This window comes from Dioscorea cayenensis, chromosome 9 (genome assembly GCF_009730915.1).
Source record: "Dioscorea cayenensis subsp. rotundata cultivar TDr96_F1 chromosome 9, TDr96_F1_v2_PseudoChromosome.rev07_lg8_w22 25.fasta, whole genome shotgun sequence".
NCBI classification, from domain to species: domain Eukaryota; kingdom Viridiplantae; phylum Streptophyta; class Magnoliopsida; order Dioscoreales; family Dioscoreaceae; genus Dioscorea; species Dioscorea cayenensis.
Genome location: NC_052479.1, coordinates 11537887 through 11552327, shown reverse-complemented (window position 1 = coordinate 11552327; position 14441 = coordinate 11537887). Strand labels below are relative to the sequence as shown.

Sequence of the window (14441 nt, the reverse complement as noted above, 5' to 3'; positions counted from 1 at the left end):
AAGTCTAACGGAGAATTATGGTCACCTATGAAATCCGGCTTCTGAGGATTGTTCATTTTCGTGTCTCCGGTAGCAACATCCACAGGATGACACGGATCTACCGCTAACCCCCGAGAAACCTGGAGGGATGAAGATGTCCAATCTGCCCCGGCCATCACCACACGAGAGTAGGAGTTAGAACTATGTTTTATGACACCACAAGCATAACAAAATGTAGGCAAATGCTCATAGAGAACAACCACAAAAATATGATGAGAATCATCTCCAAGCCAGAAACCTTTGCATAGAGGCTTAGAAAGATCAATCTCAATGCACACTCGGGCAAATTTGGATCGTGTTAATGAGAGGATGAGATCATCAATTTTTAGCAGATGACTGAGATGGGTTATTACTGATTCCAGGGACTCACCATCCCACAAATCAACTGGAAGGCTATGGAGCTGAGCCCAAATGGCGGTTGTGGTGAGTTTGGTAAAAGAAAGTTCAAATAACGACTGCCATGGAGAGAACTAAAGGATTATGCCATTAATCGACCATGGGCCATCAGTAAGGAAACATTGCATCACAGATGAGAAAGGATATTGAATCAAAAGAAACCCGTTCGGGAGGTCAAAAATCAGAATTTCACCATACTCCTCCCATTTAGACACTAGAGAAGACTTTACCTAAATGAATGGGGGAGGTTTACCAAAGAACTTCCCATATAAAGAGTTCTAAAATTTCATACGTGCATGAAAGATGACATCGACAACATCTAGCTTGATGAAATCAGAGGTGGATTACTTAAGCTTAGCCAAGATTTGTGGGTTGTGGAGGGGAGAAGAATCAGAATTACGGGCGTGCTGAGAGGCAACTTGCGCCCGGGGATCGTGAAGGAGGATTCAGAAGGGGAGATGGAGCATCCTACACCCTCCCCACACACACACTAATTTTCCATGGCAAGGGAAGGAAAAGAGAAGGAAGAAAGGCTCCCCCCCCACACACACACTAATTTTTCCATGGCAGGGAAGGAAAAGAGAAGGAAGAAAGGCTTTAGAGTGGACGAAAGAAGAGAGTAAGATATAATTATAAAAGTTATTTTCTTTTCCCGCTAATCGTTTTATCCTCACCGAATTCCTAAGTTATGGTGCCAACTTGTTAGGTAATGGTGTCAACCTACTAGATAGCGGCAGTTCTGTGCTAGACAATGGCTCTAGCTTGTGAGAAAAGAATATAAGACAATTGCACTAACTTGCTAAAATGGCTTTCTAACTTACTAGATAATGGCTCTCTAACTAGTAATGAAAGATCTTATTTCAAGTATGTAAAAATTTAACTTCAACCTCTTCTATCATTTTCTCTCATCTTTTATCATCATCATAATCTTCTTCTTATTTTTTTTTCTCCGGCATGATAGAGATGTGATCACTAAGGAGGGAAACAAAACAAAATATTAAAAATATATATATTTATACAGAAGAAAAAAAAAATATATATATATATATATAAGAAGGAGAAGAAAGTGTTGCTAATGATAAAGGAAGACAAATAGTGTATGCCGCAGGCCCGCAGCTAGCCTTAATATTTAATGCATTTCACTTTCCCATAATTCAAATTATATAAAAACAATAGGCAACAATGTCATTTTACTCTGTTGCAATCTTTTAAAAATCAAATTTCTTGAGGAAAAATGCATAAGAAAATTGTAGTGTTTAAAAAAGAGATACAAATCCAAAGAAGACAAAGTATCGGACAAGGCATTAAAAAGGATTGGGAGTACTTGATCACTCATCTGAATAATGACAAATTTCAGTTATGTTGTATACGAAGTTGATTGCCTACTTATTATATAACTATTCCATATAATAGTACTATTAATTATTTTATATTAATAGGGAGGAAATAAGGTAATATAAATACTCATAATAGGGAAAGCTAAACCTGGTGGCTTACACAAGTATGACCTCTTTTTGCCAACTTGACCATATATAGTGCAATTCACAACTTAATTTCCTCGATTGTATGTGCTCTTTATACATCCACATGCACACATGTGCAACCATAACATCTTTATTGGCTTTAGACAAGTGAGCATGCAAGGAACTTATCCGTTTCAGACATTTATAGAGACAAGAAAGTGTGTGGATGGAACTTTTGTGAATGGTTTTGCCAAAATGAGTTTGAACAAATAATCTAGCTAAGAATATATTGTGTTTAATTATCTTTTTAACATGACAATTAATTAAAGGTTTCAAATTGATATTAACATTAATTAAATCCTCTTGTGTAATAAAGTTAAAGAAGTTAAACAACAATAATGCCTTGATCAATGACGCCTAAGTGATTGAACTTAGAGAAATATATGATGAAGTTTTTGAACCAACAAAATGATAGAATAATCTATTTCATGAAGCTTAACAATCCATTTTGTCCTTGCCTCAAGTAGTGGTGTCAAATGGGCCATGCCGGTCTGGGCCCAGCACGGCCCGACGCGAGTTAGGCAGCGATTGGCCCAAGCATGGTGCTACAGATGTGTGCCCGGCCGCGTCTTTGGGCTGGGAATTTACGCTGGGCCGCATGGCTCGGCCCGCTGCATACGCCAAATGACATGCCTAAATGCAAAGTTTTTCTTTCTTTTTTTTTGTTTTTTGGTATACTTTTTGTTTTTTTAGTCAATAAAGCTTTTAGTTCTATCTTTTTGAATTTTAGGATATTTTTTATATTTTTTAGCGATTTTAGGGTATTTTTTTATATTTTTGGGGTTTAAAATAAAAAATATAAATATAATATAACCGGATCGGACCACGTGCTGGGCCGACCTTGGTGGTTGGCGGGCCGTGCCGAACCGAGCACGTATAGTAGTGCGTGGGCCGTAGTGGGCCCAGGCCGTGCCGGCTCATTTGACACCATTAGCCTCAAGTTGATAGAATTACATTTAGTAAAGAAGTAAAAGAGAATGGATGAAGCAAAAAGACATGTTAATACCAAGACAGATGTGGTATTTCAGGTTTTTACTTTCTTGAGTAGAGTGGTATTTTTCTTTCGGCCATTCCTTGTTAGTTCATTTGATATCTCGATTTAATTCTTTTTGTTTTTAGTATAGGGCTTCTTGCTAGGGTTTCAGGGTGTTTCCGAGGGTTTAAAGTGTGTGTGGGCTGTGCACAGGCCGCACAGCCCTTCCAAGGGTGTGTGCGGCCACATAGGGGGCCGCACACCCAAGCAGAAGGGTGTGCGGCCTGGTGTGTGGGCCGCACATGCACTATGGCTCACATCACAGGAAAAAGGGTGTGTGAGCACTATGCGGGCCACACACCAGCCCGCACACGCACGGTTTTGCCCTTTTTAAACCAGTTTTGAAGCCTTTTCTTGTGCTTTCTTCTCCCTAACCCTCCCCTTCTCTTCTCCTTTCATCCTTGGCCATTGTTGGCAGCCTAAAGGCTGATTTTGGAGGTTTTCTTGGGCTTGTTTGTGGATCTTAAAGATTAATCAATTGCCTCTTCAAGGTAAGCTCTTCTTCTCTCCTTCTTTCTTCTTTGGTTTGTTAGTTGAGGCTAGGGTTAGTTTGTTTGCTCAATTTTGAGCTTGAGCCTTGTTCTCCTCCTTGTTCTTTGTTAGTGAAGCTTGAGGATCTCCTTTCTCCCCTCTTGTGAAGATCTCCTTGGAGTTTTAAGAAACTTGGAGGTAGGGTTCTTCTTCTTCTTCTTCTTCTTCTTCTTCTTCTTCTTTCCCTCCCTTTTTGTGGTGTTTCTTTAAGTTTCCTTGGTGGAAAATCTTGGTGTTTAGTTGCTTTTGAGTTTAGAACGTGTTGATGATTGTATTTTTCCCTTGATTTGTTAAAGATTGGGGGAGATCCTTCATCATAGAAATTAGGGTTATTGTAGCTCCGGTGAGTTCTTGTTTTCTTGGTTTCCTTGGTTTAGTGAGAAGCTTAAAACTCTTAGATCTTCTTTTGTAGCCTAAGGTGTTAGTTTGAGCAAGCCCTAGAGTTTATTAGGGTTGTTTGGTAGAAGAAACCTAAGGTTTCTTGCTTGGTCTTTGTATTAACAATTGTTGTTTGATATGCCTTGGCAAAAACAAGAAGCGTTGGCTAGAGGTAAAGAATTAGCCGAGGATTTGCTTGCAAGGAAGATAATCGTCATTTTTGTGAATGGGATTGTAAAGCATAGCTTTATTAGAAGAATACCGATAACTATATATACATTTATATATGTTTCTATCATGGTTTAAGTAAATCTTTACTAGTTTTTACTTGTTTGGCATTTTGGTGAATGATAGTTATTATTGTTAATGTTTTTTAATGTCTTATTTGGTATTTGAATTGTTAATGTTGGATTTGTGATTGACATCTTTCAACGAGTTTGCGAAATCCTTGTTTGTGTGAAACTTGGGATTTGTTGTGAAAATCATTGATTTCATGAAATCTAAGACTTGAAACTCATTTTGAAGTGTTGAAAGGAAAAGATTTCCATGTTGTTTCTTGTATTGGAATTTGTAAATCGATTTGTGTTAAAAAGTTTGAGCTTTGCTTATGCTTTTATCATTTCCTCTTGTAAATGGTCGAGGTGTTGTTGATTGATTATTATGGCTGGCTATTATACTCCGAGTAGAGTTGTGTTCATTATGGTGATTGCATAGTGATATCCTACTGTAGTAGGAGGTCTCCACGACTAGCTTATTGAGGTGGTGTGCTAACTGGCTAATTACTGCGAGGGCTAGTTCAGGTGGGAGTGTAGAACTCTAGCTGGATATTCATCGGTTAGCCAGAGTTACCAACCGGTGAACCGATGGGTCAACGTCAAGGGCCTGAGTACCTTAACGGCCCCGAACCTAGCCGCGGCCACGGTGAAGGTTTAGGGATGCTTCTAGACCACCTTATGCTGGGTGAGTGTTGGGTGTTGATTTATGCTGGGTTTGAGATTTATTTCCGTTGTGTTCCTTATTTTGTGTCATCTCAAATTTGTGGTGAAGGGATAAAGCCCAGCTGCCGCTCTTAGGAGGGCAGTCTCCCATAAATTTGATATGGCACAAGTATTATATTTATTTATTTTGAAACTCACATTACTTAGCTTGTTATACTTATGTTTCAAACTATTTTGACTATTATATTTTATGTTTGGTAATTGATTTGATGTCAACTCATTATTTATATTTTGAACCCAATGTTTTCTTCACTCTATCTTTTTGTTATACTGTGTTAATGTTTGCTTGCATATGTGATTCGGTTCTAAACTATTATTTTCCTTTTGGTAAAGTATTTATGTTGGTGATTTGTTATTATTTTTGTTATTGGTGTCTTCTGCTGGGGTTGTGCTAACTTCCCCTCACTAAGTAACTGTGGTTGTTCACCATCTCTTTCCTCTTCCCAGGTGTCAGTTCAGTGAAGTGATGCGGACGTGGAGTGCATGGCAAGAGTTGGTTTTAGAGTAGTTACTTGAGTTAATTGTGCATGTTCTTAGTTATTGCCATGTACAGTGTGGAATCCTTTAATATAAGTAACTTGTTAACTTATGTATTCATTTCTGTATCTTAAGAACCCTTGCATTAGTTGTGGTCTAAGTGTTGCATGAGAAACCATACTCAATGTTTGGTTTGTATTAAAATCTTGTATTTTGAAGTGTGAGCACTATGTCCCCTATCCTTAGTTTGTCAAGTTAGTCTTGTGCAGAGAATTGTTACATTCACTTTATTGTTAAGTTTGTTCAGAGAGCAGGTTAGCCTTACGATGATCAAGGGTTGAGATAGTGTTTAACCTCCCTTGAATTATCGTGGCGGTATGTTGCGTATGAGACCTGTGTGTCAGGGCGTGACATACGTTAGGGGTATCAGAGCCTGAGGTTTAGGTTTAGACAACATAACCTAGACCTAGAGTTTGTTTCTTGATTGGGTCAGAAATTTGATTTTTCATCCTTGTAATTAGTGAATCCCAATAGAGTTCTATATATAGCATTAATGCATATAGAATTTTTTTTTTTTTAAGGTTACCTTGGTGTTCTTTTTAGTCAGTTATGCCAGCACAGCACTTGCACACACATCGCAAAGCTGTTACTCCAATCTGTAAGTCTGCTCTTTTCTTGTCTAAGCAGAAGATTTTCTTATTGTTGTATTCTTGTTGTGCTTTCTATTGAAAGTTTCTATATTTTCTGCGGTACTGTAGTTATCATCCTCCTCTCATCTCTTAGCCTGGGATATGTTGTTTTAAGTCATTGTACGTGCAACTTGGTGTGATTGGGTCTGAATGAGTAGATGTAAAATAATAAAGTGTATACTCTCTATGGATGATTGAGAAATTATCAAAAATTTTAATGATTGTGTTAAATTGAATCAATTATGATACATTCCATAATGTATGTTTCAATTGGGTTGTATTGTCATAATAATAATTTGAAAACAAGGCTATGAATCGTGAAGTTAATGATGATGGATCATTGGTTTAATTGAAGCATACTTCGGGTGATCCTTATGAGGTTGAAGTTTCAACTTATTTAGTAATGTGTGGATTAAGAGCAATTCAATGAATTTGATATATTAATTTTTCTAAAGTTTTGAGGTATGATATTGCAAATGGAGTATGCAAAGTTTGAATATAGTTAGATTCTACAATTGTGAGAGGATGTGTGTTGATGACTAAAATTATTATTGAATGGAAATGCCTAGTTGTGATGTGCCTATTTTAATGCAATGGAAATTCCTTTGAAGAATTATTATGTGTAGTATAGTGAACTTCATAAGTGATGTTAATTTGATTTTAGCAATTCAAGATCTTTGGGAGTTAGATTTATTGTGATCTTTGTAAAAAGGACTAAGTAGACCTCTTGTATTAGTTGGGATGATTGGCTCTTTTTGGGATGAATAAAAATGTTGGAGGAATGGTGTATGAAAAAGGGTCATGTTCATGAATAATGATATAGTCCATGAGAAAGAAATCAATTTTTGAAAACCTGTGTAATGAAGTTATAATTGAAAAAGTTAATGTTGATATTTGAGAGTAGAGACATTATGTTGGGAAATATAGATCATATCAAAACCCTGAATGTAATAATTGGACCATATCTTGACACACAAGGCACGTGGTGGTAGAAGTATATTTTCATGTTCATTGTGGGTCGGTACATATGAATGTGATTCTTTGGCAATTATTTGATCATGAGAAAATTGAACTTGTATTTTTATCAATTGATCATATTGGTGATTGATTGTCCATTATTGATGTTCTTTCCCTCCCTAACCGCTTTGCCTTTCAAATGCTAGCAAAAAGTCTCCAAAAAATAGTGCAAAAGGGCTATTTATAGTCAAAAACCTCGTCTATTACGTGCTTCCACGCGACTATGTGAGCCTCCCACATGACCGTGTGGCCTGGAAAATCGGCAACATGATCGCATGGAAATTTCACACAATCGCGTTAACAATATTTTTTTACAGTGATATGTTACGGTATTTTTCTACAGTATTCTTCATAATCAATGTTCCAACACTCTTCTCTTGAGGCCACATGGATGGGCACACGCCCATGTGATAGGTTATGAGGCTTCTCGTCGTCTAATTATCGTTGGGAAGATTCTTAAACTCTTTGCACAAGTAGCGACATAGGAGTGTGACTGTCTTTGTGCCCTTCCAACTCACAATTTGGCTTTAATTCTCTTGAAAGTTGGCACACACACAATGGTGTACATGAGCTCCTCTTGTGTCTTGATCCTTATGTTGCACAAAAACTCCCAAAAGGTGCCTCCATAACCTATCTTTGCTTTCTTTTCATCTTTCAAGACTTCCACAACCTATTTGCACAAAAGAACACCAAATACACTTTATGAGACATAAACCATGATAAAAATGATTCTCAATTAGTGTAAAACATATAGAGAAATATGTCTACTCAAGCACTTATCAATAGGCAACAAGCGCTCTATATTTAAGAGTTTGTCAAAGAACAGACATGTATAAAAATACACCAGTTACAATGGCTTATCAACAAAAAAGAACTTATGAATTTGGTCAAGCATCATATGGGGCAACGAAAGTCCTCCACATGCTTGCATGCCCAGAGGATTTTACAAAAACTAATCCGAGTTAATAAATCCCTCTATCGTACAATCATGGAAATGAGGATACGACTCCTCTCACAGGGATCCACCGGGGGTCTATTTAAACAGTACTATAAATAGTACTTTGGTCTTGAACAATGGGAAAACAATACTTTATGATCGAATTGTGAATTTAATAATGTGTTATTTTGGCCATAAAAATAAACTTTTCCTTATCAAAATTTCATGCCTTTATAAATGATGAAATTTTATCCAAAAGAAAGTTATTAATTTTCAATGATCCTTCTTGTCGAGGTTCCCATCAATGCAATAGTAGAAATTTTCAGCAGAAACACTATAGCAAAGATTCCATTTCATCGTATCAGTAGCAATGTTATTATTCACATATGCGACCCTCTCCGGGGCACACATTAACCCAAGACACCCTTCTCGCTCTAGCGCATGCGGTCTCTTTTGTGAGCATGACACTAGCTCGCATGACTTTTCGCCAACAAAGATTACTATAGCAAAAGCATCATCTCACCAACTATAGTAATTTATTGTTCATGTGCGGCCTTTATGCGAGTTCGAACTGCCTGCACAACTCTCTACCGAATCTGTGCAACCGCACATCCTTCTATCAAGTTTGTGCAGCCTCAGCCTCCTATGCGGGGGGATGACTTCCTAGTAACAATGCAGCACTTACAAATGTGAAAATAATCTCTCTTTGTGCTCTACAATAAGATAATGAATTCTAAAGACGACAAATGCGCATACAACCATGCAAGACACCTAATTTAGAGTGGAAACCCTTCGAATTGAGAGAAAAATCATGAGATTCCTTAGAGCCACTTAGAAATACTTCACTACATTAACAATGGAATACAATAGGGTTTTCTCTCTGGATACAACTAGAGGATTACAACAAAGAGGCAAGATGCACATCAACAAGATGCTCACAAACAACACATAGACCTTATCAACTCTATGATAGATAATATAAATATCAAGAAAAGATTAAGGAAAGATCAAATCAGTAGGTTTGGAGAGCCACCCACAAGGATTCACTACCCAAAATTTGGGCAAGATCCGGCACCAATTTACAATCCAATTATCTTACTTGCTTAAGCCCTAACTCCCTTTCTTTTTCATCTTCTACTTGGTTTCTTGTCTCTGTCACTCTCTCAATGTCCTAAACCTTCTACCACAACCCTCTTTCTCACTTGATTTTCCTTAGCTTAGCAAAATGCCCACTTTTCCTTAAAGTGACTTCTACTATTAATGTAGTTTTTTTTTTCATTTTTTCATTAGGATATTGGGCCAAAGCGCAACTTATTCTCAACCCACAAATAGGCTGAAACCCAACACTTCCATACTCAATGATATCTTTCCTTGTTAGACTTTCATCATGAATAGTTATTTAATTTTGCAATAACAGATTTTTTTAACAATATTCATGACAATAAATTAGTAATAACAAACCATTTCAGTCATTTCAATAGAGTGATTAAAGATGGTTTATTATTGACAAAAAAATTCCCGGCCACATGGAATTGCCAATAGCCACCAATAGGCACTCTTTTCATCATGAACAATATTCATGATAAAATTTCTAACTTTTTAAGATGCGAATCATTGTAACAAAAGGCTCATTTCATAATAATGCTAGCTTTGATACTATTAATTATTTGTCCACTTATTACGGGCTCCGAATTCAAGTTTAAGTTCTCCTAAACAAGCTTAATAATGACCTATCTTAGTGTAAATGAATATGATGCTAAATAATAATGATATGTTTTTCCTTATAAAGATCAACTAAATTTATTTGTTTTTTTGATGTTTTGAGATAATAATCCATCAAAAAAATGGCTTTTAATAGACAATCATTAATACTCAAAAAGAAAAAGATGTAGATTTCTTCTAAATATCCTATGATTTCCTTCCAACTAAAAAGAATGTAGATTTCCTTTAAGATATTGTCCTCCTTTTCTAGGGATGTTTATTTATATATTTTTACTTTCGCATTTAAATATGATTATGAATGGTGAGTATTGAGCCACTTTAATCTCCACTTATTTGCCATTCTTGACTTTTGCATCATATGAAACAAGTTATATATTTTTATCTAGGATAAACTTGGTGGATGATTATGCTAGAGTTGGAGGATGGGTCTTAGGTTCATTGATTATGTTTCCCTTGTGCTTCAATAAAGGGGGCATCCATAGATTTATGCCAAAGTGCAAGAGTATCTATTATAAAAAATTATTATGAGAAAAGGTGTCTTTCTTTTATTAAAAAAATAGTGCAATTTGGTTTTATTTGATTTTTACATATATATTTAAACATGTATTGTAACTCTGCCATAAACTCTGACAATATGGATAATGTATCACCATTTATTTTTAGAAAAAACAAAATTTTGACCTTTGGTATGAAACATTAACTCACTCCAATCCAACTATTGCACTATTGGTGACCATAAACTTTGCATAAATAAAAAAAAAAAAATTAAATGTGCGTGGTAAATTTAAACTCTAGACTTTTTAATTAGAAAAATAATGAAATACCAGCTCTTCTATTTGAAGGTGGTGTTGTACTCTTTGCCATAAAACTCATAATACCTAGTTTTATTTAAACATAAATGCCTTGTTTAAAATCATAAAAATTATATAACCCATGACAGGAAAGACCCTCATAATTAAATGACCTAGAAAATCTATTCAGCATGAAAACCATCAATCAAAACTCAAAAGAGAAAAAATTTTAATATGAGAATTCAATGACAGAATAACCGAGATTTAAGGCAATCACTTCAGTCCACTAGTAGTGGGAAGCGGCTCATCCCCCAAACCCTAATTTCCATGTGCTGCAGTGTAACTTATCATCTTTATGTGTGAAACCTAAGAAAACATAAATAGATTCCATGCCTTCAATTATTGTATGAACCTAGTGTTTTGCAACATGCAACAAGTACTAAAAATGAGTATAATATAACAATATAGAATTAATATAAAAGCTCCTTTACACCAAACGAGTTCCTTACATTCCTTTCCACTGCTGCTAGCTTTTTAAGTCTTGCCATTGAACTGAAGTTATTTCCTTCCTTTTGTTCCATGTATATTTAAATATGGATCTTTCACAAGTGATTGAAGATGGTGAAGAATGTAGCAGTAGTGAGTCTGGTTGGACCAAATACATTCTTCCCCATATGAGTGATGATGATGAAGATGATTCCAATGAGAGTGAAGATGAAGGTGATAAAAATGGTAGTTATAGTGGTGGTGGTGGGGATGATGATGATGATGATGATGATGATGATTCTATGGCTTCTGATGCATCCACTGGACCAGAACAAAACAAGCATTATGATGAAAAAGATGATACCAAGATGATTAAAGATGATAATATCAAGGGTTCCTTGTCTTCATGCTTGAAGATCAGTAACAATGAGAAGGAGAAGGAGAAGGAGAAGGAGAGAGATATCAAGAGGAATAGTGTTGTTTCTCTAAGGAGGTAATGTGGTAGTGTGCTTCTATGTAATTTGAACATGCATGTATAATTTCATAAGCATATATTTAGATTAGTTTTGAGATGGATCATGGTTAAATAATTATTTTCCTTCTTCTATATATGGTAAGTGAAATTTAAGTGTATTTTGGATCCAATCTTTATATTGCGTTGTTTATTTTAGTCTTTATATTCTAAAATGCTAATTATCATTCTAATATTTTTATTTTATTTTTATTTGACAATTTAATTGCATCATATTAATATTTCATAAGTTATTTTAAAAATGAAATACTGATATAGGAAAATATTATCAGTTTATGCCATGTCATATCACCGTCTATTTTAGTCTAAATTTTAGATTAATTAAAAAATAGATGATTTTTATTTATGTCATTATAGGAGTGGAATTTGATTTAGAGTCAATTTAATTTGTTGAAGCTACAACCCAAGTGTACAAAAAAGTTTTAATGTTGATATTTGGTGTGTATAAATAATATTCCATCAATATAGATAAACCCAATAAAATTCCACTGTGAATTTTTGGACTAAGAGAAAGAGTTTGTCTTTTTCAAGAGAGCTAGGATTTATATATAAATAATGCTATATTTATATTTATATAATATGTTTTCCAAATAACTTTCTCGGGGATGATGTGAATATCAAATTGATATCTACCCATGTTTTTGATGGACCCAGGACCGGCCGATCAGGACCGGAAATCGAGGCAGAACATAGCCCGATCCGGGTTTTAGAATTAATGTTGACCGAATCTTGAGCCGGTCAAACCCGCCAAACCCGGTGAACGGCCGGTTGGACAAAACCGGATGGAACCCGGTTTTTCAATTTTTATTTTTGTTTGTTTTTGTTTTTGTTTTTGTTTTGTTTTGTTTTTGTTTTAAGGAAGGGACTTAGGGCATGAATTGCTCTCTTTTTCTTGATTTCACGATACTCTACGAGTCTTGATTTGTCAAAAAATATTATTTGGATTTTTGGAACTTTGGAGTTTAGAGGTGTGAGAAAATAGAAACTTTGTAAGATTGTTTAAGAGGTATAGATCGTTTTAGGGACTTATTTTATTTTATACTTTTATTTTTAATGGTAATGATGATCAAATATGAGAATTAAAATTAATCATACTTAGTTCTAGTTTAGTTTTGAATGTTCATGCCTTGTCTCATCCTCACATAATTAGTAATTTAATTAGTTGTTTAATTTATGTAGTTATCATCATCCATTTATGATTAATAGATTAAGAAATAAAAAGGTTTAGGGAATTGTATTTGTTGCTTTATCTAGATTAATTATTTGAATCTTCAACCATTTTGATAAAAATCATAATGATATTAAAAATAAATATTTAAGATAATTATGATTAAAAATATAATAAAGTTTGTTATTATATGTATATATATATATATATATTATATATAATATTTAAGATAATTATTTATTTATGAGCGTCATCGGTCCGACCAAAAGCGGGTCATCCGAGTCGAATCAAGTCGACCCGTGACTTTTCCAAATATGAGACCCGGTTCAGTTATCCGGTCCGGTTTTAAAAACATTGATATCTACATCAACATCTACTTTTTTTTTTTTTCTTTATACTAAACTATAAACACAAATCCTATACAGCCTTAAAACCAAAATCCTAAAAACCTACCCCCTATGAAACCCTAAACCATAAATCCTAAACACTAGAAAACCTTAAACCTAAAACCCTAAAATCATAACATGTAAAACACTATACCCCAAACTCTAAACATTAAATCCTAAAATCTTAAATCTATGAATGCTGATGTGGATGTCAACTGCACGTCATTCAAGAAAACTATTTGAGAAGCCAGCTTGTACATATTCATGGTAGTTTAGATTAGGGGTTTTTATAAGTTTTAAGGTTCTAGGTCTTCCGGTTTAGGTTAAGTTTATGGGTCATTTGGTTGTGAGATAATATCACATTACCCGGAATGTGGATCATATAATCTTATATTATCTTATTTGGTTATATATAATCGAGAATGTCATATTTCGAATGTGTCCAACTTATCCAATATTACGAGATGTGATTACTAACTCAAATAGGTGGTAATTTCACATTCAGACTAACTGATGTCAACTTTCTATTCAAAAATAAAAAGATTTGTCATCTTTGTATACCTTCTGGTTAAATAAGTTTGACTTAATTAATATTAATTAAAAACTATATCCGAAAATTAAAATTTATTTTAAATAACAACAAATATTTATTATTAAATAATTTTTGATATTTTATTTTGCAATATTGTGAAGTTTGATATATTTGATACTTATTAGATAAGGGTATTTTAGTAAAAAGATAATTTGTAATGAAATATTCCCAGCTAACTAAACACACTAATGTTACATCTCAGCCACATGATTGTCTTGTCAACTAAACAAGAATTACACATAGTCCCGTCAACATGATTTAGGAATCACATTTTTAGTAATTCTATTCCCCAACAGATAGTATAAGATCTCGTGAACTAAACGCACTTATAGGATTTTCTATTGTACTTAATATTTATAATTTAGGATTTTATAGGGGATAGGGTTTTAGGGTTTTATAGGGTTTAAGATTTACAAGATTTAAAATTTATAATTTAGGAGAGAAAAAATAATGATGTAAATATTGATGTAAATGCTAATATAAGATTCTGTGAACTAAACTGCCCCTTAGGATTTTCTATTGTACTTAATATTTATAATTTAGGATTTTATAGGGGATAGGGTTTTAGGGTTTTATAGGGTTTAAGATTTACAAGATTTAAAATTTATAATTTAGGAGATAATGATGTAAATATTGATGTAAATGCTAACTTGACATGCTTTTTACATTATTGTGAGCTATTCGATTTATATCACGAGTAACTTATAGCATTAGTTTTTATATATATTTATTATCATCTTTTCTTA

General features: G+C 34.3%; 1 protein-coding gene and 1 long non-coding RNA gene across 3 annotated transcripts; both read left to right on the top strand.

Moving 5' to 3' along the window:
- The first annotated feature begins 3361 nt into the window (after positions 1 to 3361).
- Positions 3362 to 6234, top strand: LOC120269241. Of its 2 annotated transcripts, XR_005539111.1 has the most exons (4): positions 3362 to 3482; positions 3595 to 3660; positions 4701 to 4860; positions 5346 to 6234. It is a non-coding gene; the product is annotated as an uncharacterized LOC120269241 (long non-coding RNA). The 2 variants fall into 2 exon arrangements; XR_005539112.1 differs by lacking the exon at positions 3595 to 3660.
- Positions 6235 to 11124: 4890 nt separating this feature from the next.
- On the top strand, positions 11125 to 11592 carry LOC120268261 (protein SOB FIVE-LIKE 3-like). The gene has a single exon (XM_039275703.1). It carries the CDS (start codon positions 11125 to 11127, stop codon positions 11512 to 11514), a length of 390 nt encoding a protein of 129 aa, XP_039131637.1. The 3' UTR covers positions 11515 to 11592.
- Positions 11593 to 14441: the final 2849 nt, after the last annotated feature.